The 25,294-nt window shown below is 36.5% G+C and overlaps 5 protein-coding genes and 1 non-coding gene across 12 annotated transcripts; 3 read left to right on the top strand and 3 right to left on the bottom strand.

The window, feature by feature from the left end:
• Positions 1–509: 509 nt before the first annotated feature.
• TRNAM-CAU (transfer RNA methionine (anticodon CAU)) lies at positions 510–597 on the bottom strand. The gene is given in 2 exon segments: positions 510–545; positions 560–597. It is a non-coding gene; the product is annotated as a tRNA-Met (tRNA).
• A 468-nt stretch (positions 598–1,065) lies between these two features.
• LOC104892121 (NEDD8-specific protease 1) lies at positions 1,066–3,993 on the bottom strand. Of its 2 annotated transcripts, none has more exons than XM_048645253.2 (2): positions 3,855–3,993; positions 1,066–2,213 (listed from the first exon to the last, which is right to left on the bottom strand). In XM_048645253.2, the coding sequence occupies exons 1-2, from the start codon at positions 3,873–3,875 to the stop codon at positions 1,236–1,238; spliced, it is 999 nt and encodes a 332-aa protein (XP_048501210.1). In that variant the 5' UTR covers positions 3,876–3,993; the 3' UTR covers positions 1,066–1,235. The 2 variants fall into 2 exon arrangements, with proteins under 2 accessions (XP_048501210.1, XP_048501211.1); XM_048645254.2 differs by having other exon boundaries at positions 3,735–3,948.
• Positions 3,994–4,003: 10 nt separating this feature from the next.
• Positions 4,004–6,881, top strand: LOC104892085 (flavonoid 3'-monooxygenase CYP75B137). Its single transcript, XM_010677907.4, has 2 exons — positions 4,004–5,059; positions 5,970–6,881. The coding sequence occupies exons 1-2, from the start codon at positions 4,148–4,150 to the stop codon at positions 6,594–6,596; spliced, it is 1,539 nt and encodes a 512-aa protein (XP_010676209.2). The 5' UTR covers positions 4,004–4,147; the 3' UTR covers positions 6,597–6,881.
• A 1,477-nt stretch (positions 6,882–8,358) lies between these two features.
• LOC104892087 (flavonoid 3'-monooxygenase CYP75B137) lies at positions 8,359–18,708 on the top strand. 6 transcript variants are annotated; one of them, XR_007274668.2, is made up of 4 exons: positions 8,359–9,350; positions 11,789–12,409; positions 13,796–13,934; positions 18,622–18,708. XR_007274668.2 is itself a non-coding variant. In XM_048645250.2 (3 exons), the coding sequence occupies exons 1-2, from the start codon at positions 8,418–8,420 to the stop codon at positions 12,407–12,409; spliced, it is 1,554 nt and encodes a 517-aa protein (XP_048501207.1). In that variant the 5' UTR covers positions 8,359–8,417; the 3' UTR covers positions 13,330–13,789. The 6 variants fall into 6 exon arrangements, 2 of the variants coding, with proteins under 2 accessions (XP_048501207.1, XP_010676211.1); XR_008969288.1 differs by having other exon boundaries at positions 13,802–13,934; XR_007274669.2 differs by having other exon boundaries at positions 13,840–13,934.
• On the top strand, positions 16,704–19,929 carry LOC104892086 (cytochrome P450 71AU50). Its single transcript, XM_048645252.2, is given in 3 exon segments — positions 16,704–18,374; positions 18,376–18,820; positions 18,898–19,929. Coding segments are annotated over 3 exon segments (1,587 nt in total). The 5' UTR covers positions 16,704–17,880; the 3' UTR covers positions 19,546–19,929.
• Positions 19,930–21,090: 1,161 nt separating this feature from the next.
• LOC104892088 (amine oxidase [copper-containing] gamma 2) lies at positions 21,091–25,294 on the bottom strand. The gene is made up of 5 exons (XM_010677911.3): positions 24,482–25,294; positions 22,507–23,195; positions 22,313–22,426; positions 21,631–22,178; positions 21,091–21,492 (listed from the first exon to the last, which is right to left on the bottom strand). The coding sequence occupies exons 1-5, from the start codon at positions 25,080–25,082 to the stop codon at positions 21,279–21,281; spliced, it is 2,166 nt and encodes a 721-aa protein (XP_010676213.2). The 5' UTR covers positions 25,083–25,294; the 3' UTR covers positions 21,091–21,278.

Below are 25,294 nucleotides of genomic sequence, written 5' to 3' on the forward strand. Positions count from 1 at the left end.
AAATTTAACTTAGTTTCTATTAGGCTAATTCTGTTTTTAATATTGAGCTTAATTACCATTGCCTAATTTCAATTTAAAAGTAGACGGTCTCTTACAAGACAAACTATTAATTATATACCTAATTTTCTACAAGTTACAGTAAGAGAAATTTGATTTTTTTTTATTTTGTAAATCGAGAACAATCTAACAAAATCTCTTATGATTATATTTCTTAAGTAGAAAGCACAAAAGACAGTCAAATAAGAACATGTGTTAAAGAATTTTTTTGGGCCTTTGCTTGAGATAGCTACCCTTGAAGGCCCAACATGGTAACAAGTAGAGATCCACAATACAGAAGGATTATAAACCCTTAAATCTACGATCATAGAGTCCACATTCAATATTATTATGATAAGTACTGATATAACAGAAAAAGATACAAGAAAAGCCCAAAGACCAGGCCCATTATTACGAAGTTACACCTAGAGGCTAGAAGTCCATGCTTAGAGTGTGAAAAGTAAAAAAATTATTGGGGTGAGAGAGGCTCGAACTCTCGACCTCAGGATCACTCAACACTAGCTATGAGACCTACGCGCTAGCCAACTGCGCCACCACCCCATTCTATTAATCATAATTTAGCAAAGTCTTATTATTGTAAGTTGTAACTGCCTAAGTGAACTTGTACTATATATCTATATAGCAAAGATTAATACCAAGTTGGGACATTACTTCCGGACTGTTTAGTCTTATATCCAGCCTCGTAGCTGGTGTGCCCTGCACGCTAGTAACCTAACTAGGATTGGTTACGGATCAAGTAGATTTCCTAATCAAAAAGAATTACCCTCATTATTCGGTGCATACCTTTGCTGATACACATAGAAGTATTCCAGAATATGGTATAATTGACAAAGAATAATGGAAAGCTGAACCTTGTTTAATTTGCAGACATCCATCATGCATTATTAGACAACATAACCCTAAAACTACAATACATGAGATAATTTAGTCTTGTAGCTACCATATGCATCATCTGACTATGAATTACTATAATTGATTAATTTTGCTATACTTAGACAATATTATCCATGATGAAAAACTTTAGCTTCTATATCAAACAACAACAAACAACAAAAAAGACAAATTAATAGGAGAATGTTAGACGTAAGGAACATAACATAAACTTAACCTAATAAATTTAACCTAATAGGCCTTTCCCGTAGATATAGACCTACGGTCCAATATCCTCTAACAGAGAATCAACCAGTATCAGCACCAGAAGCACCCTGTTCATCCTCCCTCAACATCTTAATAAGCATTCGAATTTCAGTGCGCATAAAACCCTCTACATAAAACCTTGAAACCTTCTCCGAAACTTCATCAAACCAAAGGTCCCCTAATTCCTCATGACGATCTCTCCAAATCGAGTACCAGTCCAAGATAATCTCCGCAATCTTCATAACATATAGGCCACAATCATAGTCATTCGATTGCTTAGGAGTTCTAACTGCAAGCTCTATAAATATTGGAGGCCTTAAATTATTGGCATTCTCATCCAAAACCTTCTTAAGTACCGAATAAAGCGCGTCGGCGTGGAGCTTATTAAGCCCTCTTACACTATCTTGGTGCACGAATATGTTCTTAGCTCGGTAATACACTAGTAAACTCCAATGTGTTCCTCCATCTGCGCCATTATTTGTTGTAGATTCGGAACTCGAATTTAACTCATTGTTGTTGATGGTGAAAAATATGAGTTGTTTTTCGTTTAGCTTGAGGGAGTTTTTAGTCTCTTGTAAGTTGTTTTGGCTAATATGAGAGTTTGCTAGCCAAAATGACACTGAAGGTGCCACGAATAACACGTCGTCTTCTCCGTAGTTTGATGTTAGGTAACGAAAGTAGAATTCTATTATTGTGTCATTCAAGAAGTATGGCCCTTTTAGAAGTTTTCCATCAGATTTTTTTAAGACTAAGCCCTTGTAACTTAATATTGTACCATCACCACCATCATCATCATCTGTATCAGTATCATCGGTATCATCATCGTCGTCATCGCCGTCGACGGCTTTGTCATTATCATTCTTCTTCGGTAGTTTCTGCTTGTCATCATCCCTCTTCGCTTCGTCTTCATCCCTCTTCCGCTTGTTTAGCAAGTCTTCATCCCTCTTCCGCTTGTTTAGCAAAGTAAGGAGCAATGTTGCATCGCTAAGCATTAGTAAAAACAACTTTCTATCCATGATCTGCAAACACAACTGAAGTATAATTATAATAATCTACGTAGTTAAATTAGTCCTCAATAATTCTATTTTTGATTCAAATTAATACTACATGCAGATTTAAGAAATAAGAGCATTATATATTTAATTACCTTGTTAGTTGTTGGTGAAATATTTTCGGTTGATTCCATATTAAAAAAAATATCCATATCCATTATTATACTACATGCGGATGATTTTCATTGGATAAAAATATCCATATAAATATAAAAAAGATAGAATTTATTACTTCATTATTAAAAAAAACTTAACGTTTTATTTTAGGTTGTTTCCATGAATGTAGGGGAGTGTTGGGCTCCAATATCCTATTTTCATTGAGATTCTAATATATATAGGAATAATAATCTATACAAATATATGAAGCGTTTGTCCGGTAAGAAACTGTCTATTCTTAAATTAAGATTAGATAATGGTAAGCCCAATATTAAAAAGAGAATTAACCCAATAATAATTACGTGAATTTCTTTCGGTGACTAGTTTAATCTATGAGTTTGTCTTGTAAGAGACCGCCTACTTTTAAATTAAAATTAGGCAATGCTAAGCCCAATATTGAAGCCCAATAGTTACTAGGTTAATTTATTTCGGTCACTAGTTTAATCCATTTAGTTACTAGGTCTACTTTTATATTAAAATTAGACCGTCTCTTTTAATAATTATTGTTAATCTATTTAGTGACTAGGTCTAATTTTATATTTAGACTGTCTCTTTAATAATTTGTGATATACTAAAAGGCGTGTGTGACAATATATACACGTCATGTGTCACCTATGTAATTACTTCACTAGAATTGTCCAATATGTACATAACTACATAAGTCATGTCGATTAACAAAAGTAAAATTAGCTTGCAACAAGATTTGAACTCGTGACCTCTTGCTATTATAACATGACGCAATTATTATCTCAACCAACTTTTAATCATGTTTTAAGTGTTCACATTATTATATTTGTATCTTTTAAATGTTGAGTTTTCCTCAATATATTTTAGTGGGTATGAAAAAAATGCATATTAAGTTCGGAAACACAATACTAACCTGAAACAACTCCCGAGCCTAAATACTAGTATATATAAATCTTTATGATACATCAAAAGTACAGTCAAGATACGTCTACAATTCTATCCTAAGCATAGGAGGTATGGAAAAACCTCTTCTAATTAAGTCTAGTTCCGAACCTAATTTATCTTTCCACAAAGATATCTTAAATTTAACTATGTCTTTTAGCACTTTTTATTGTAGTCATGTAAGGAGAGCTGGTACTACAGTTTCATATCTTGTAGCATGTTGGGATGTTAATATTCGCACGAAACTTGTACCCTTTGATTTTTTTTCACAATTAAGCATGATGGGTTTGTATATACATTAATTTAATTTAATAAATATACTTGCACCTTTCCGTTCAAAAATTAGTCTTATTATATATGCAACCAATCCACATATAAGATTAGTTATATTAGAAATTACCTAATAATTGTCAAGATTTTTACCTTTATTCTATGAATGGAAGATGGAACCACTTGGACTGAATTTTCAATGAAAAAGGCTAGAATTTAATGGTTAGATATCTAAGTGTAAAATAGAGAAATTGATGATGGAAAAGATATTACCTCAGTAGAATACCACACCATCACGAATTGTAGGATTTTGTCGAGGGTTCAAATACTCATCCCAACCATAAATAATTACACCGTAGTCCTTTTGATTCTTGTTTTCTAGTTTGATATTTTGAGGTGCTTTGCAATTTGCATGACGTTCTAAGAAAGGCTCAAAACACATCCACTTGGACTACTCATATCTCATAAAAAATTATGGCTCAAATTTGCAGCATGTAGTATAAAAAAACAAAAAAAAAAAAAACTTATCATATTATTAGGTAGAAAGAAAAAAAAAAAGCTCCAAAATGATATTCGAAACTTGGGTAGTAGTTCCACTCTTAACTCTCCTTACCATACTATGGGCCATCTTCATCCTCACCAAAAACCGTCCACCACTCCCACCAGGCCCATTGGGCCTACCAATACTAGGAAACCTCCTCTCACTAAGCCCAGAACTCCACACTTACTTCACCACATTGGCCCAAACCCACGGCCCAATCTTCTCTCTCCGTCTAGGAATGAAACTTGGCGTAATCATCTCCTCAGCAAATCACGCCAAAGAAATTCTAAAACACCATGACGTCATCTTCGCCAACCGTGACGTACCCATAGCAGGAAAAACCGCCACGTATGGCGGCGCTAACATAGTGTGGTCCCCATACGGCCCGACATTACGTATGCTTAGGAAAGTTTGTGTCAGAGAGATGCTTGGAAGTGCCACGTTAGATTCTATGTACGGACTCCGTAGAAGAGAAGTACGGAGCATGGTACGAAGGTTGTCGGAGAAAGTGGGGACAAAAACGGTTAATGTCGGGGAAGAAGTGTTTATGGTAGTTATGAGAGTAGTTACAGATATGTTGTGGGGAGGAACAATGGTGGAAGAGAAGGAGGAGGAGAGAGAAAGTATTGGGTTAGAGTTTCGGGTCGTGATCAAGGAGTTTACCGGGTTGTTGGGTATGCCGAATGTATCGGACTTTTTTCCGGGTTTGGATCGGATCGATTTGCAGGGTGTAGAGAGGAGGATGAAGAGGTGTGTTAAGTTGTTGGATGAGATTTTTGAGAAGGTGATATATCAACGTTTGAGAGTTTGTAAGGAAGGAAAGAGGAGAGAGAAGGATTTTTTGGAGGTATTGTTACAAATGAGGGATGATTATGAGGGTGAATGTAGTGATGATAAGGTGTCATTTTCTACATCTCATCTTAAAGGTTTACTCATGGTACGTATGTTTCTTTCTTGTTCTGTACTTCTATATTTTGAATGCATTTATCATACATTCGGGGTGTAATATGTGCAGGGTACATCCAAGTTATAACTTATATTCTGCTCATTTGATGCTATACCTGTTATGTGATTATGCTCATTTGAAAGTTTCAAATAAGAAATGTGCAAAAAATAGTCACAAGTGTATGATAAAAATTCCCCTAAATTTGTTGTGGCAAGTTATGAAGTACGTGAACCTTTTCGTCCTTTAATGATACATAACACGTATCATAAGTAACCTATTAAACAAGTCACAAACAAGTTAAAACTCTATAGAAGAAAACAAACATACAAGCCTAACTCAATTAGGGGTAACCAAAGGGTAGACTTAAAACGAAAAGATCGCGCAAAGGTTGACTTATCTAAAATAATTTTTCCTAAAATTTTTGAGGCCCCTGTGCTCCTGTGCTAATTATAAAGTTGAGCCCTATAGAAATATGAAAAATGATATTCATACCCCTTAGGGCTACATATAAAAAGCTAAAAATGGAAATAAAAAGTTGAATCAAGCATTTATTACCTCAAATGATATGTAATTTTGTCTTGAATTTTTAAACCGTTTCAATTTTAAGAAATATATTTAATGCTTATTCATAGCCCTAAGGGCTACATATAACATTACTCTAGAAATATTATGAATAGATTCTAAAATAATATAAAATCTATTCTATAAAATAACTTTTTGACAAAATAAAGTTCGAATTTGAAGAATATAACTAAAACAAACATTTAATATAATACTCCGTACTATAGACCTTTTAAAAAGTGTGACCCTACACTGCTATTGGTTGCTTTGCACATCCTATCAGTCTATCAGACAGCCCTACAACCAATCATTAACAAGGTGTTGTTATTATTATGTACAGGATATGATAGTAGGCGGAACCGACACTACATCAAACACAGTAGAACTTACAATGGCTGAAATAATGAACCACCCTGATGTGCTAAAAAAGATCCAACAAGAGCTCAACACAGTAATTGGCTCAGACAGCATAGTAGAAGAGCATCACATCTATAAACTCCCTTACCTACAAGCTGTTCTAAAAGAAGCACTTCGCTTACACCCTGTATTACCCCTGCTAGTACCTCATTGTCCGAGTGAGTCTCGTGTTGTAGGAGGCTACACTATCCCCAAAGGTGCTCGTGTATTCATCAACGTATGGGCTATCCATCGAGACCCTTCCGTGTGGACGGAGCCATCGAAGTTTGATCCTGAAAGGTTCCTGCTGGATGCTAATCAGTTTGATTTTAATGGGAACAACTTCAATTATATCCCTTTTGGTTCAGGTAGAAGGATTTGCGCCGGAATTGGATTGGCTGAGAGGATGGTGTTGTTTATAATGGCCTCATTGTTGCATTCCTTTAATTGGAAATTGCCTGAGGGAGAAGAATTAAATCTTGAGGAGAAATTTGGGATTGTGTTGAGTAAGAGGACTCCTCTTGTGTTGATCCCTGAGTGCAGGTTATCTGATTCTGGTTTGTATATATAAGTAACTTACTTCTTGGTGGTGGTTCTACTATTTTCATGAGATAAGTGCAGGTTATCTACTTATCTACATACTTTGTATGAATTTGGTCTTTTTATGCACATACATTGCAATCATACCTGGTAGAAGACTAAGATCTTATGAAGCAAAAATAATGTATCAGATGGTCTATGCATACAGGCTTACTAGTGTGAGGAATCAGGAAGTGTTCTGGCATTAATTTCTGTATCTGTTGTTATATGGTTACATTAAGATCTCTATTATATAAGGGATGAAGGAGTTATGGTATCCTCATAGGAAATTGTTTTACTACCCTCATGAATATCATGTCATTATGTCAAAAAGTGGTGGTTTGTGGGTTGTTATACCGTAAATTATGGTGTAACAATTACACCTAAGAATGTGTGATTATGTGTTTGCGAAAATCACTAAAGACTTGAAATCTTGTAAATATATATTGAGATAAATATAAGAACACCTTATATATTAAAATTTGTATTTTTGTATCATTCACGAATTTTCAGTCAAAGTAAGTGCATGAATAATGCAAAAATCAAAAAGTTGTGAGTAAAATGTACTGCTTCCATTTCTAAAATAAGTGTTACATTGAGTAAATCGACAGTGTTCATCAACTAACTTAAACTCTATTTTCTCGCAATTATATATAGAAAATACAATCAATTGAGATCTTGTAAAATTTTTCTCAATGTATACTTTCAAAATATCAATTTTTTTTTTCAATTTTTACTTATACGCAATTAAAAATATCAATGAATCAAAAAGACACATCAAGGTTATATAAAAAGTGTATGTAACACTTATTTAAGGAACGGAGTAGCGAGTAACATAATCCTTGATATTTTATACTCCATCCGTCTCATAATATAGTGCTTATTTCTCATTTTTTACGAGAAATAAGGTAAGTGGAACATGAATGATAAATAATTAATGTTGCGGAAAAAACTGATGTTAGGAGAGAGAATGGTGAATAACGAGTGAAAGAGTATTAAATATATGACTAATTCAACCCTTATGTTCAATAAGGAAAGAAAAAACTATTTCCAATGAGCAAATAAATGATGGTTACATGGTTTTTTAGGCAAATCAAGAGGAGTTGCAGAATTAAAAAAGGGAAATAAGAACAACATTTTTAAACACCCAAAATGAAATGCAAGTACTGTATTATTGGACAGAGGAAGTAAATGACATTGTTGTTTGTTTCTGTTTCCATTATTATTACTTCCTCCATAACAAAAAATAATGCAACATTTGTCATTTTAGGCCGTATAAAAAAATTGCAACTATTTAAAACTTACTACTTTTAGTTAAAAAGGTTTAACATATTTACAAAAATGCCATTACTAAAAACTTTTAAATACCGCTTCCTAAACCACATGGGCAATTAACCAAATGGTTTACCCTTTTTTCTCTCTCCTACTTTTCACTAATTCATCCATCTAACAATTACCAAAATTTGCCTAAAAGTCTATGACCTTCACAAATGTTGCAATTTTTTTTTGTTACGTAGTACTCCATCTGTCTCAAAATATAGTTCTCATTTCATTTTACACATTCTCCAAGACATACCTTTGATCTACGATATCTTTTATTTTTTTATTAGTATAAAATATAAAAAGTTGATATTACGAATTTATACATTGAGACGAATCTAACAAGACCATTCATGAATATGTTTTTCTTGTATACATTAGTAAGAATATTTGGTGAAAATTTTCCTATTAATATCCATATTTGCCAAGGCATTAATGATTAAACCACATCCACACTCCATCCTTAAAGAGGTAAGAAGCTAAGCTAGCACAGATGATAGATTTGGTAACCATGGTGTCAGAATTCTGGATAATTCCACTTTTAACCCTCCTCACCATATCTTTGACCATCTATCTCTTCACCAGAAACCCAAATAACCAACAACCACCATACCCACCAGGCCCATTGGGCCTCCCAATACTCGGAAACCTCCTCTCTTTAGACCCAGAACTCCACACTTATTTCACCAAATTGGCCCAAACCCACGGCCCAATCTTCTCTCTTTGGCTCGGAACTCGGCTCGGCGTAGTCATCTCCTCACCGGCTCAAGCCAAACAAATACTCAAAGACCATGACGTCATCTTTGCTAACCGTGACGTACCCACCGCCGGAAAAGCCGCCACGTACGGCGGCGCCGACATAGTGTGGTCCCCATACGGCGCCACGTGGAGGCTGCTGAGGAAGGTGTGTGTCAGAGAGTTACTGAGCACCGCCACGCTGGAAGAAGTGTACGGTCTCCGTCGCCGGGAAATCCGGCGCATGATCCGGGGACTGTCGGAGAAAGTGGGGACAACAAAAATTAATGTCGGTGAAGAGGTGTTCTCGGTGGTTATGAGGGTGGTGACAGGGATGTTGTGGGGTGGGACTGTGGTGGAGGATGAGGAGAGAGAAAATATAGGTTTCGAGTTTCGGGCGGCGGTGAAGGAGATGACGGAGTTGTTGGGTATGCCGAATGTATCGGACTTTTTTCCGGGTTTGGAGCGGATCGATTTGCAAGGGATAGTGAGGAGGATGAAGAGGTGTGTTAAGTTGTTGGATGGGATTTTTGATAAGGTGATTGATCAAAGGTTGAGGATTGATGAGAAAGGAAGGAAGAGAGAGAAGGATTTTTTGGAGGTTTTGTTACAAATGAAGGAGGATTATGAGGGTGAAAGTAGTGATGATAAGGTGTCATTTTCTATTACCCATCTCAAAGCTTTGCTCATGGTATCATTCTTTTTCTCTTTATGATTCTTCTATTTTCTATACATTGTTTTACATTTGTTCTATATTATTGTGCATGTCTATGTTACTCAGACACGGATTAAGTGTCTACTTGGATATGAGTGTTTAAACATCCGACTCGGCTATTTTGTAGAATGAAGTAAGTTTTTAGTCTAAAATGAAGTATCCAAGTGAAGTATTGTGTCAGACACGACACGATACGACACCCTGTTTTTGAGGTAAATAAAGGTGCCCGAATAACAGAGGTGCATGTATGTCTTTAGATTGTGTTACATCTAGGTAGCGTTTCGTTTGAGGTTTTCAGGAAAGAATAAGGGAATCAAGTAAATTGATTTCGTTACTTGTTTGTTTGGTTCATTTGATCATTCTCTTTACCTCTTGGGTGGCGAAGTTGTGGTGGTGGAATGTTAGAGTTTCCCTTTGATGTATTTAACAAACAACTTAGAAATTCATAGATAAAACCTTTACATTCTCCTTGCAACCTTTTCTCAAACACTTTCCCTTTAATTCAATACAAGGCAAAACAAGTAGGAGCAGCCTTTTTTTTTCTGGGTGTAGAGGCCTTTAAGGGTGGTAATGTAGATGGGATTTGGTATCCCATCTTAGGTATGATCTCAGAGGACTTTACCAGCTAGCTGACATTTACAATTCCGGATGAATTGATGGAAATATTGTAAGAAAATTGCTAAAGAAAGCAGCCATATGATATGTGGACAGCTTTTATGCGAATAGGATATCTTCATTGATAAATATGCAGATTAACATTTCGGGATATGATTTGTCTCCTGGTATGAATCTATGATTGCATTGTTTAAAAATTTTGTTTAGACTATACAAATTAGTCTAAACATGATTACATGAGTGTTAAAAGTCAAACTGAAGCTTGAAATGTCGTGTTGAGCTTTACTCCCATAGGAATTTCTAGAAAGTTGAATCTTGGGTGTATGGATGTGAACTTTGTACAGTAGTTCTGTCATGTAATGTAATGGTTTTCCGTAGTTGCTATTTAACGACAAGTGATCGTAGAGTAGATATGTAAGCCCTCTGTTGCGTCTTACTTATGTCTGACATCTCTGCTACTCTTAAATTTTGTGTTCTATTATTATAGGAAAAATTGTCAGAAACTACCTATTAAAGACACTTTTTTAAAAAAAACTACCTTATATCATGTTTATTTTACGAAACTACCTTATAAGTGGAAAAACTTTAAAAAGCACTACCAAATTCAGAATTTACTAACCATGGTTAACTACTCCCTCCAATTCTAATATAAGATTACTAAAATCCCCTTTAATTACCCTAATCCCTCTTTGTTAGTTCCCTCATAGCCTCACAACAACGAAATTTAGGAACTTCTTATCAATTCAGTTTGTACTTACGTGAGACTAGCATATCAACCAGCTTGAAATACGAATAGTGCTGATATTTAGGGTGGGTTTTGTGAACCAATTTTTTTTCCTTTTCCTTCTGTAAGTTGGTGTGTGATCTAATAATCTGTCAGAAGAACTTGAGTTATGCTTTCTCCGTTCTTTTGGTATTGGACATAAGGACATTACATATCATCCAAAGAATTTCCAGATGTGCATGCTCTTATTATGCATGCTTACAACTTAGATAATGTTGATTTGCGTGTGGATCACCTGGGCTTGCACAAAGCTCTCTGTACGTTAACAGGGTGGAATTACTTGGTGATTATTAATAACACAAATACTGGTAAGGGCCAAGGGTAAAGATGGGTGCATGGAATAGCTACCTCTTAAATGGAACTATTGCTAATATTTTGCTGTCCTCACATAAACTTATGTGCCTTGTATATTCGGTATTGGAGGTTTCTCCATATTCAAAATATTTGCAGTTTAGTTTTATATGCTTTTGAAGTCTATCTCTTAGTGGTCTTCAAGTATGACTTGTCTTTGGCGCTTGTGTAGCTTTTAAATTCATCAACAGATAGTATATTATAGATGGCTACATAACGTCAGTGCTAATATTAGCTTGGTTTTTAAAAAAAATCAGAAGACAATTGCTACAGTAAGAAAGTTAAACGTTGTTGTGAGGCTATGAGGGAACTAACAAAGAGGGATTAGGGTAATTAAAGAGGGTATTTTAGTAATCTTATATTAGAAGGATAATTGGAGGGAATAGTTAACCATGGTTAGTAAATTCTGAATTTGGTAGTGCTTTTTAAAGTTTTTCCACTTATAAGGTAGTTTCATAAAATAAACATGATATAAGGTAGTTTTTTTTTAAAATGTGTCTTTAATAGGTAGTTTCTAACAATTTTTCCATTATTATATAACATCTTTTGGTGATTAGCTTTGATATAGTACAATTTCACTCCAAAAATTGAATTTACAAAATTCAGTTAAAGTTCCTTGTCATGCATGCCGATTTCTATTGTTTTTGAACATGTTCATGGGCAGGATATGGTGGTTGGTGGAACTGACACTAGCTCAAACACAGTTGAACTTGCCATGGCAGAAATACTGAACAAACCGGAGGTGCTGAAGAAGATCCAGCAAGAGCTGGACGCAGAGGTTGGCAGAGACAGCATAGTGGAAGAGCATCACATCTTTAAACTCCCTTACCTACAAGCTGTCATGAAAGAGGCACTGCGTTTGCACCCGGCACTACCTCTACTAGTCCCTCATTGTCCGAGTGAGTCCTGTGTTGTTGGAGGCTATACCATTCATAAGGGTTCCCGGATCTTCATCAATGTTTGGGCTATCCATCGAGACCCTTCAGTATGGACCGATCCATTAAATTTTGTTCCTGAAAGGTTTCTGAATTCTAAATTTGACTTCAGTGGGAACGATTTCAGTTACTTTCCCTTTGGCTCGGGTAGAAGGATTTGTGCAGGAATAGCAATGGCTGAGAGGATGGTACTGTTTTCACTAGCCTCACTATTACATTCCTTTGATTGGAAATTGCCCGAGGGAGAAGCTTTAGATCTTGAGGAGAAGTTTGGGATTGTCCTGAGCAAGAGAACGCCTCTCACAGTAATTCCCGAGTGTAGGTTATCTAGTCCAGCTCTGTATGAATGAGTAAGCTCTACTCATTATTCTGTTCTTATGTTGGTTATTTTAAGCTTCAGGAGATTCTCTGCTCATCATATAATTGTTAAATGAAAAAAAAAAAAACACTTTGTGAATGGTTGTATCTCAGAAGTTAAAGGTGTAACTTAATCATTTTTATCCACTATAAACTATGCCTACTGCACTGTGCTTATAAAGAAAATTTCCGCTATGATTATCAAAGATATTCACGTCTTCCATTTCTTCAGGGAATGTATAAACTTCTTCTTTGTGCACCTCAGTTTGTCTTTGGCTGCTTTTCTTTTCATTGTCTCTTTGATGACAGTGGCATGGAGCACCTTTATCAGTACGATTGCTAAGCAGTGTTTCTCGCATCTTTATGACCTGGAAGTAGGCTGCTCTTCATTAGTCTATTAACATAACTTGATATGAAACGATTAGGACTCAGACCATTAAGATTTTATAGCTAAACTAAGCACCTTTGCATTGTATGAATTTGACCACATTCCCAATCAAGTGGCATATATAAGAAACTCTCATCCTGGAGCTGGATGTCTCTCAATTTCTTTCTTCATTTGAACTCGGGAATATAATTATGTGCAACAAGCTTGTCATTTTGATATGGGGTTGCTAATGCTACCAGCAGGCAGCAATACTTATGATCTTGTGCTACGGTGAATTTCCTTTTTGGGTCCTTCCGTCCACTATTCCGGCCTCTTCTAAAATTCTCTATAGCCATCATACCTTCACAGCCTTCTCTTCAAAGTTCGGCTAGTAAAAGGACTTACTCGCCTTTGGCAATGCTTGAAATGATATTATCATCTTCATAAAATCGTCAGAGTCTTACCCTAAACATAACTTTTGAAGAGTTCTATTTACTGTAACTTTCGCTATTTATTGTTTACCATATTTCAGTGTGTATGTATCAGAGTGGCACTAGAGAGAGAGAGGTGTAGAGAAGGTGGAGTAATAAGTTCCTCTATATTCATTAGCTGCTTATGGAACATGTCTTGCACTCGAACCAGATTCTAGTGCGATCCCTCCAAAGTCCAAAGAGAAGATGATGTATGCAGCACATTGATCAAAGGGGACTGATTAATATTTTTATTTTCATTCGAAGCATGTTTGAGGCCTGAGGGACATAAGCTAGGAGATATATTATCTGGACTATGGTAATTGTGTCATACCGGGAGTGGTAACTTTCCCCCATATTTCTTTCCAATAATGAGTTTGTTTTTGCTCCCCACATATTTTTACAGACAAAGTTACCACTTTGCTGTTTGTTCCTGAAACAAGTTCAAGAAAAAGAATGTGATGCAATTGTGGATTTTTCCAAGATAATTGTATTGTACTCGTTGCTTTTCTTGCTTAAATTAAAGTGTCTATATCTGTCAGTCACAGATGTATTATGCTAGCGGAGAAATTCACTTTGATTGCAGATCGTTTAACTCAGACTGCCTCTGTGTCCATAAAACGATCAACAGACTGTGGTGGTTCAGCTATACAAGAAGAAGGCACTTATCTATATTCTCAGGTATAATTACTCATATTTTTTCGCCCATGTTCTTTTTAATGTTTAAAGTGCGGCATCTAAGCCAAGCACTTAGACCTACCATAGTAATTTCATATTTCTTGAGTGTTGTCTTTCTTAGTCATATTAAGTCAGTTTGGCCTGTTATTAGATAACAATATTATTGTCTGAGCTGCTTGGTTATCTGGTGGGTCTGGTCACTGATGTAATTGGGTTTGGACTGTTATCTCATATTAATTTGTTCACATGTGCCTGTCAAAGTGTAATCCGGGCAACCTCGAAAGAGATGTGATCTTTGTGGTCCTAAAAGATAGTATTTTTAAGTAGATCCAATCTTTTTTTTTGGCTTCAAGTTTGATTTTGATTGCCATTTTCCTAGCAAGGAGGGTATGCTTTCTCCCCACACAATTTCCCTGAAAAATCTACACCTTTGCTGTTTGTTTACTCTGTTATATTGTTCTCTTTATCATTGTCGTCCAGGAATAGGATCTTGCTTGATGAGGTTTAATTTTGTTGGTTGATCTAAAGAAGATATTCGACCTCCGTGCTAGTCTTGATTCAAAATACTTCATGTAGCCCACTCATCCCAACAACAACAACAACAACAACAATAACAAAAGCCTTAGCCCACTTGTACAAAATCCATAAATAGGCCCATATCATAACTCATATACAAGTCTTTACTATTTGAACACAACTCCTTCCTTTTCTTCCAATGTGAGACAATTCCATAAGGACTTGCAATTAAGTTAACTCCAAACATCTTATTCTCTTGTTTAACAATAGTTCCAGATTCCATTTTTATTCCTTTTCACAGTAAAAGCCTAAAATATACGTACAATGAATATCCATCTGTGCAAGAAACCCCTTGTCTAGCATGCACCCAAATAAAATGATAACAGGAAAAGCTGGGCGGGATGGTGCAACACAAGCCTATTAGAATCCACACCTCTAGAAGTACTCTTCTCCAAGTGCCTTAGTTTGAACTATGTGTTTTACGGTATAGTAAGTTTATGGCTAAATAAAGTAAGATGCGACTGTAGTCAAACTCCAATAAGTTGACGCATCACTGTCTGGGAGCTACCGTACACATTCATTTGAAATTAACAAACTCATTTCTTTTGGATTCTTTTTCTTAGTTTTGAATCATAGGAGATTGAAAGAGTGCTTCATATGTTATCGGACCTTTTTCTTCATCTCAAGTACCCATGATGGATCCTCAATACTCTACGATCTTTCATTGGGTTAAAATCATGAATTTTTTAAAATGAAATAGCTGAGTCGAATACCTGGACATGTACCAGAGTCTGACAAATATTGGAGTCCATGTAATGTTGTTTGTATGTGATAGGATATAAATTTTGAAGCTCATACATAAATGACTAAGGATCCAAGTGGAGGTCGATGTTTTGTATGTGTAGACCTTCTTGTCTACCATCAATCCTCTAGAAGCTGCTTTGCTATTCTGCAAGTTACGTTGTAGTAGTGATTTGGACGTCGAGAGAGGTATTGATAATTTGATAATTCCCTAATGATTAATCATATATATTGGTTGATTGGGGCGTTAGTATGGTAATGTTCATCTTTTCATTGTCTCAGCAAGTGGATTGTCGTTTGTCAGTGGGGTCTTATCATCTCTTCCGCCCTCAATTTTATTGTATGATTACATTGTCTAAACTCTGGTTTGGACTACAGAAATTAATCTGAACTTGAGTGTTGAAGGCCAAATTGAAGCTTAAGTCTCAGCTCAATGTCTTGTTGAGCTTTACTCCAATAAAAATTGCTAGAAAGTCAAATTCTGAGTGCACAGATGTGAATGTTGTAGTTTTGACGTATAATAAGTAAGCTCTATGCATTATTCTGTTCTTCTGTTGGTTGTCTTGAGTTTCAGGAAATTCTCTATTCATAATGTAGTTGTTGATTTACAAAAATTAATTTTGCAAGTAGTTGTATACTAACAGTTTACTGTCGAATATTATTATCTTGATCCTCTATTAACTACACTGAGCAGCTCAGTTGTGTTTGCCTTGGAAGTTTTCTTTTTTTTTCATTCACTTTGATCAGTTGATGACACTAGCAAGAAGCAAAATCCTCTTCTTTTTGATGGGAAGAAGCAATATTCCTAATCCTAAGGCATAATTTCAATGATGAATGACTAATACTCAGACCATTAAGATTTCATAGCCAACCCACACACTTCGGCATTATAGAAATTGACCACATCCTTAACCAAGGGGCATATATATAAGTGAAGTTCATCCTAACCTTTAAAAAAGAAACTAAAGTTCATCCTTGAGCTGTGTGTTTCTCAGTTTCTTTCTTCGTTTATTACAGGCATATAATTAGATGATTAATTATGTGCAACAAGCTTGTTATCTCTAGACGAGGTTTGCTAATGCTACGGCTACCAGCAACACATACCATCTCTTCCCTAGTATCTTTGTGAGATCCCTTTTCTTTGGTCCTTTCATCGCCAGTTCTCTGGCCTCTTCTAAAATTCTCGATAGCTATTATCTTCAGAATCCGTGTAGTAATAGACTGTATCATCATTTTCAATGCTGGTGTGGAGTGATATTATCATCATCATGAAACCGTCACTGAGTCTCATCTTAAACATATCGTTGAGGAGTTCTATATTTATTCCGAAGTTTGCTTTTGTTCTTTTATACTGTTTTTGTTGTGTCTGTATCAGAGCGGCACAAGGGAGAAAGAGAGAATGAGGGAGAGGTGTAGAGAAGGCAGGAGTACTGAGTTTGTAATAAACTGAATATTTGGACAGTAGAGTTAAGGAAGAAGGTGATGATATTTGATTGAAGGAAATGCAAATTACAGAAAATAATAAGATAATTGCCAAGTTTTCGAGTGATTTGGTCAAACTCCGAAACTAACCACTAATATAAACTTCTCCAATATTTTCTTCATGATCTTTTCTCTCCCTAATCTCCTATATTTGTAGTCTACTTGCCTTATTCCTCAAGCTAACATAGTAACTAGAGTATTACTAAAATACCCCTGCTTCCTAGGCTAGTCTACTACAGAGTTCCATTGTTCATCTGCTGTCTGTGGAACAATAATGTCTGTCTCTTGAAGCAGTCTAGTGCAGTCCTCTCCAGAGAGAAGATCATGAATGACATTAAATTGAAGGGGCTTAATTTTAATATGATTATTATTTTTTATTTAGAGAAGCATGCTTGAGGCATTAGGTACATAAAGCTAAGAGCTATGTACAGATGTACTTGGATTCGGCTATTTGGATGAAGAATTCCCTTTTTCTTCAGTTCTAAATGAATTGTCAAGTGTTCATACCTTGTGTCCCTGAGTGTCTTAAAGTTGACACAGGTATTTGAGGTGAAATGAAAAGTATGAGTAACATAAGCTAGGAGGAAGAGTAAATCGACATGTAGGAGTTGATCAAACTGTCTACTCCTGAGGAATAAATCCTTGTTTTTATATACTTCCTCCGTTTTTTTTAGATGTTACACTTTCTATTTTAGGAAATTTTAAATTAGATGTTACACTTTTATTTTGGGTAATAACTTCTCTCTATCTCTCTCCTATCACATGTTCACATGGGGCCCTTTTGTTTTTCATTCTCTCTATCTCTCTCCTCTCCAAAAATTACCTAGGAGTCCGTGATTTGAAAAGTGTAACATCTAAAAAAAAACGGAGGAAGTATAATTATTGTATGTTGGTGCAAGAATTAGTGAAATCTATTTGCAAACCTGATAAGATAGAGATAATAGTTCAAGCATTCACCACCACACTTGAGATGTTGGTGGCCCCTTGTTGAGCTTGCTTGCAGCCTGTGTTTAGTCAATTTTGAGTTATTTTATTTCACCACCCCTATATATCTGTTATTGTCATCTGCAGGTTATATATATTGTTTTGAGCACATCCATTCTCCCATTCATAACCTTAACTCACTTCATTTTTCTACTAATTAACTAGCATGTTGCCTGAAGCAACTAGTGTATGGTCATGGTGGTGGAATACCAGCAATAAAGCAGATGAAACTTCGCGAAACATCTTGTCCACCTTAGTCCCCTTGTTCGTTATATTTTGGTTCATTTGTTTTGTGAAGAAGCAAAATAAGGAGAAACCTCCTTTGCCTCCGGGTCCACGTGGCCTGCCTTTAGTCGGCTATCTCCCTTTTCTGGGTTCTAATCTCCATCATAGCTTCAAAGAATTGGCCAGTTTATATGGTCCAATCTTCAAACTCCGGCTTGGAACTAAAGATTGTATTGTGATCACCTCACCATCACTTGTCAAGGAGGTGGTTAGGGACCAAGATGTTGTGTTCGCTAACCGAGGACACATTATTGCTGCAGAGAGTCTTTTGTTTGGGACATTGGATATTGGCTTCTCTAATTATGGCAGTGAATGGCGTAAGATGAGGAAAATTTTTGCCAGCGAGATGCTAAGTAATTCTAGCCTTGATGCTAGTTTATCTCAGGAAGCAGCAGATCAAGAAGATGATAAGTGAAACTTACAAAAAAACTGGTCAGCTAATTGATATAGGTGAATTAGTATTTTTTAATCTCGTTTGCTCTATGATGAGCATGATATGGGGAGATACGTTAATAGGGGATGAGAGTTCTGTTATAAATTCTGAATTTCGAGCTATTGTAAATGAACTAATGGAACTTTTAGGAGCACCAAATGTTTCAGACTTTTTCCCTTTGCTTGCTAGGTTTGATTTACAGGGAATAGAGCGCAGAATGAAGATCATTTCAAGGCGGAATGAAGAGATTTTTGATAAAGCTATAAGTCGTCACAATATGGGAGAAAATATCCAGTGTAGGGATTTCCTGGGATATCTCTTAAAGCTTACCAAATCTGAAGATCCTACAAGATCACTAACCTTGCCTCAAGTTAAAGCCATGCTCATGGTAAGTGTAATTTTTCGCATTCTTCCTGAATTTATATGTATATATATAATTATTTACGAATTTGTTTCATCTCTTAGGACGCTGTGACTGGGGGAACAGATACTACAGGTGCTATGCTTGAGTGGGCTATGGCGGAGATACTTCAACACCCTGAAATACTTGCAAAAGTCCAAGCAGAACTAACTGAGATTGTGGGATTAAACAATACCGTTGAAGAGGCTCATTTGCCTAACTTAAAATATCTGAACGCAGTTGTGAAGGAGACACTTCGTTTGCACCCACCACTCCCTCTTCTCGTTCCCCATTGTCCAAGTGAGCCTTCTACTATAGGAGGATATAGCATACCCAAGGATGCTCGTGTCTTCCTAAATGTGTACTCTATACATAGAGACCCACAACTTTGGGAAGATCCACTGTTGTTTCAACCTGAGCGGTTTTTGAGTGAGTCTGCTGCTGCCAAGAAGATGGACTACTTGGGCAACCAATTTCTGTATCTTCCATTTGGTTCTGGGAGGAGAATCTGTCCTGGTATTCCTCTTGCAGAGAGGACATCAATGCTTGTGTTGGCTTCTCTACTGCATGCTTTCGACTGGAAGTTACCAAATGGCATTGTCAAGGTTGATTTCTCCGAGAAATTTGGCATTGTTGTGAAAAAATCAAAATCTTTGCTTGCTATTCCGAGTCCCAGACTCTCCAGCTTGGAGCTCTATTCATACACAGATTAGCAGAAGTTTTGAGAAACTTCAAGGCCTAGCTGTATGTCCTTTTCAACAAGTGAATAAAATAAAGGGGACAGAGCATGACGAAGAGTAAGATGCAATTATATACTTCTGTATCATGTAATTTGATGGTTGCTTTTCTTGCTTGAAGTATAGTGTCATTTTTCAATCTCAGATGTATTATGCTAGCAGAGATATACACTTTGGTTAAGAATCTCTAATCTCAACCTGCCTCCCTGTCAATACCACGATCGATAGAACATGATCGTTCAGATACAGTGGAATAAGGCACTTATTTCTGGATTGAAAACTCGTCTATCTGGTGTATATTTCTTTCTATGGTTATGGTTAAAGGCGCGGCACTGAAGGCTATGGCCTATTTTATTCTCATATTTTGTGAGTATTTTCTCTCTTAGTTTCGCCTATTTTTGGAAACCTTCATTACTGTCTGGACATAATTGCTTGCTTAGCTAGTGATCTGGTGACAGTTTGTTTGGGTTTGGATTGTTATCTCATGATTTTGTTTCATATTATCTGAATCTAACAAAGTCTAATCAGGGCAACATAGAAAAGGAATGTGATCTTGTGGTCCTAAATGATATTATTGTTTGCAAGTAGAGCCATTAATATATTTGGCTTTCGGTTTGATTTTGATTGCTATGCTTCCATTGAAGATATACTTGCGCCCCACGACTTCTGAACCACTTTGTTTGCTTACTCAGTTATGCTGTTCTCTTGGTCGTTCCTGTCCATGTATAGGATCTTACTAGATGAAATTTGATTTTGATGTTTGCTTGCCTAGCAAGGAGGGTTTTCTTCCCACCACAATCTACCAAATGACATATGCTATCTTGTCCTGTTTCTTTTGATAAACTGTAGCTAACTTATTCCTTTTCATAGTAGGAAAATCGTGCATTCAATAATGTCCGCAGAAAATTTCCTTGTTTATTAGCCGACATCGATGAAAGTTGCACCGGAAGGAAAGAGATAACAGGAAGGCAGACAATATCGTATGTTTTAATTCGAGGTCGAAACTTGGATACGTGTGTATTCACAGTTCATACTTTATCCTGCATGGAATGAACGTTACTGTTCTGAGTACACAAAATCTTGTCTGGTAGGCTGCTATCTTCATTTTTTTATCAACTCAATACCCAACTCGGCTAAAGATTACATAGTATAAGATTGGCTGTTTATGTAATAGTACCATACATAGACCATTGCCAAGTATGAGCATTAAGTTGCTACAAATTCACTACTTGTATGTTGATGCTGGAGCTTCTGGATCACACACAGGAAAAAGGTTCAATTTTGCCAGGTCTGATTACAGACCTGACAGAAACCTTCTAACGATGTAAATCGTTCAATGTTAAAAGCGCGGCATCTAAGCCAAGCATTTGCTGTACCATAGTCTTATACTCTTATATGAGTAATGCCTTTCCTACTCATGATAGTTGTGTTTGCCCTGGTGTTCGAAAACGATTTTACTGTATGAACAGAATGTATGTTCAGCGTGATACATAATCAATGCCAAAAGTATCAGAAGCTACATTTTAGTAAAAACACTAGTAATGCATTTCTCAATTTCATAATCCTGCTAAACCTGAATGTTTAGCTCAATGTTGTGACCACTAGAAATGAAATTAAAAGCAGTGGTACTAAACAGAGAAAATTTATTCTCCTTGTTTGTTAGATTCATAATATATACAATGGATATCACGTTCAGGCAAATTGGCCTATTAAGAAGTTGAAGTAGCAGGTTGGCAAACTGGTAGATCCTTTTCGAAGTTTGGCGGGATTTCGAGGATGGGATTTCTCTCAAAGAAATTGACAGGTTTCAAAGAAAAGCTCGACGAAACTGTCGGCATGATTGGGAAGTCCTCTTGACATGGTATGTGATGGAACCCTAAGGTATACCAAAGCACAATATCCTTGTTCTCTATTTCCCTGTCCCTGTAAAATTATATATCATACTTATGAGTGTCTGAAGATAAGTGCATGAGCATTGTCCTTAAGGTTTTATGTAAATTATCAACTAAAGTGACTAGCAATTTTCCAAATGAAGTCTTGTGCTAGTATAGAAAATATTACCTTTCAGACCATGTTGCGAGGTTATCTTCACCTTGATTTTGGTAAGCAAACAATCCACCAGCCCACTCCTCGCTTCTATTATACGGAGTGACCCATATTTGGTTGTTGGTGAATGCCCCTCGTCTTTGGGGTGGATCATCATGATCAAGTAGGATAGCCGCGGTGCCAGCAGGGACCACTTTATACCCAACTGGATTCCCTAATCGAGTTTTCTTATTCGGATTAACCACGTGAAACTCGTACGGATCATAGAGCTTGAGCTTGATTTGTGCTTCTTTCTCGGTCTTGGCAACGCTTCTTGTGGCTTTCAAGTAGCTGGTCCTAGGTGACTCCCCAGGAGAGGTCTGTTGCCTTTGCAAGTTCACTTTCACAAAAGAATTATCCGATCCATCGACATCCATATCAAGATAGAATGTGATGTAATGATCATGGATAACACCAATGACATTTTCAGAGAGTAAGGTACCATAGAGGTCTTCTTGGTTCGAGACTTGGTTTGTGTTCGTGTACGGCGTGCCTTTAACCATCAATATACCACTTAGTCCGACCTGAACAATCAAGCCACAGTAAAGGATGAAACATGATTATGATTTTACAGCCTTTGCAATGATTAACATAATATATAGTATACATAATTATTACTTTCAAACGGAAGTAGTATATGATGTAGCTAGATACAAACCTTAATTTTAATGAGTCCATCACTTTGAAACTCCCAGTCCACAATGTAATCGTAGTTAGCCACTGATGCTGCCATTCTCACAACCAATGTCACCTTCGGCCTCGCCTCACGAATCTGCAGAACAGAATCAGTTCAATAAGAGAATATAGGAGAATTCTGATCTCTAAACAGTGTTAACATAAAACATCTATTACCTCCAAGCCTGTAATTGGACTCTCTGAATGGCGCCATCCGATATCACCAGTATAACTCTCAAACACACAAACCATATTTGATCTAACATATGGTCTTCCATCACCAGCAGCAAAGACACCATCCATGTAATAGGCATTCCTTGGACAATCATTAAGTGGGTCAAGTGGCATTGCCTCTAATCCAAACCCATATTCACCTGCATCCATATACGTCTTAAAATACCATGCATCACTCGGATCCATGTAGGGAACAAACAACTCCGAGGTCATCCCTTTGTACATCACATTCCTAAGTTCCCCATTATCCGGGTCTCGAAACATGGCACGGGATATGATCACCCCAGCCCTTGGGTCGGGTTTGAGATGAAATTCCCAATTCGCCCATTTAACCATGTGTCCATTCTCCACAGTGAAGCTTGGTCCTTTAGATTGCTCAATGGATATTGGGTTAATAGGCTTGAGTTTTTGACGAAGTTTCTTTTGAGCTGAAAAGCGATACTCTGTGTTCGCGGCCTTGGGAATAGGGATGTCCCTTCCATTATCAGAAATCTCAACCACTTGATTAGTGTCCATGTCAACAATTACTGTCAGCCCTTCGATTGGTCTCATGTAGAAATTAGCAGTGTCTTCCATAGAATAGCATTGTACCTTAATCAACCTCCTATTTTCCTCTTTCTTACCATACCAACCTACATGATTATGCATACCAGTATACCGTAAGTATGATTCTATGAAAACAATCAACACTAGAAATTTTCTAGCACAACTATTAGGTTGTAGATACAAGTGCATTTATTCACTTTAGAGGTTTGGGTTTTTTTAAATACTAAGATTTATCAGTTTGTTGTATAAAGTACAAAGAAGGGGAGGGAAAATTCGAATATGTGACCTATCATTCATAGCGTCTCACTCTTAACCACTCGGCCAAGACATCAAGATTTATGTAAAAGTTGGTCATTTTGTCAAAAGATGTTCTCGTCACGTCTAGTAAGGTCTAATATGTCGTTTCTATCTCAACCATAAATCATTAAAATTTTCATTTAATATCATGGAATTGGTTCTACTCAAAATTAAAAAAAATATTATTATTTTCCTTATTATATAATATCATACAATGACATATATGAGGACGATGCCAAAAGAAAGACATATATGATGGAAAATTAACATAAAGATTAAGCGAAGGTTCTAGGTAGTAACATAAGACAAACAAAACATCTCCATACATCCTGAATTCCTGATAAACCTTGTAATCACTCATAAATCATAATATACAGATGTACCATCTCCTATCTTCAATACATGCACCATTTTTTTTGCGCATAGCATAATCAAGGGTGAGAAAAGAGAGTGTCGTAATCGCTTTTCTAACCAATATGATCATATAGTTAAAGGAAGAAGTAGCACTATTTACTAATACTATTATATGATGAAACTTAATGAAACATTTCAAAAGTAAAAAATAATACATATATTTAGAAACGTATGTAGTATAATAAGAGCGACTTCAATAGTAAGCATTAGAAACTTGCTAGCAAATAAAAATAAAGTTCAACAATTATCCCAATTATTAAGTGAGTAGCTGAAATTTCATTTGCCGGCCAATTTAATTTAACTAAGCCAAATTACCTGAGCTAAAGCTGTGGGTCCATTTGAAAATTTTGGTAAACAATTTTTATATCCTCCCCTAATCCCTATAAAAAAAACTATGATATTTTAAGTGTGACCTACTCAAACAACAAGTACATCGATGAACTATTATGAGGAGTTTTTGACTTAAAATTGAGTTAGCTTGAAAAACCTAGGTGATATCCTAAACCAACTTACATTTCGCTCTATTATTGGAATTGCGCTCTAAAATTTAGGTGACATCCTAAGCCAACTTACATTTCGCTCTACCATTGGAGATGCTCTAAAATAGCTGAAGTTAAGACTTGGATATTGGTAACGAAGAGTTAAATCGAGCGAACCATACCTAAAGAAATGGGTAAGCAAGCCAAGTCCTTCAAATCAACCCCACGTTCCTTAACCGTTTGATTGAACTCTGCACTTACCAACGGTGTAAACGTCGCCGTATTCATATCTTCAATCGTCATAGTCGGGTACCCAGACAACTTACCCACATCAACCTTTTCAACCCGACCCGAACTTAACCCAACACGTAACACGTGTGTAACTCCATCAACACGTGCTATAACAGAAGCCTTTCTAGAAGGAAGTGGGTCCCCCTCTTTCCACCTTATGACACGTGTCTTTAGTGGCTCCTCTAAAACCACTGAGTGGAAAGCATAGTACTTCGCCCCTTTAAAAAGGACGTGAGAGGTGATCATAGACCGGACCTGATTCAACTCTTGGACCGTTAATGGGTCCAAGGGGTGATGCGCCACGTCCGATTCATGGACGTGGCGCGTTAGTTTACGAGGTGGCGGTTGAAGCTCGAGTTCAACCGCCGCCTTGTTGACAACAGAGTGGTAATTTTTTGAAGAAGGAAGGTCGGAGTTCTTATTGAATATGAAGAAAATGAGGAAAGTTGCTAAAAGAATTGAAAGGAAACGTAGGAATTTTCTCCTCTCCATACTTTTTTATTATGTGGGAGATAATGTTTTGTGAGTAGGAAGGAGAGTGAAGTGGATTTAAGACTATTGGTAGAATGATAAGTATATAGTAGTAGTAGGATTGAAGGATCTTTAAAGATTATATGGATGATTCTTGTTGCTGCCGTAGGTTGGTAGAATGCCAAATAGATTGAAATTCACGGTTTTCTTTTAGATTTCCTTTTGGGTAGAAG

Source organism: Beta vulgaris, chromosome 5, assembly GCF_026745355.1.
Source record: "Beta vulgaris subsp. vulgaris cultivar EL10 chromosome 5, EL10.2, whole genome shotgun sequence".
Classification (NCBI taxonomy): domain Eukaryota; kingdom Viridiplantae; phylum Streptophyta; class Magnoliopsida; order Caryophyllales; family Amaranthaceae; genus Beta; species Beta vulgaris.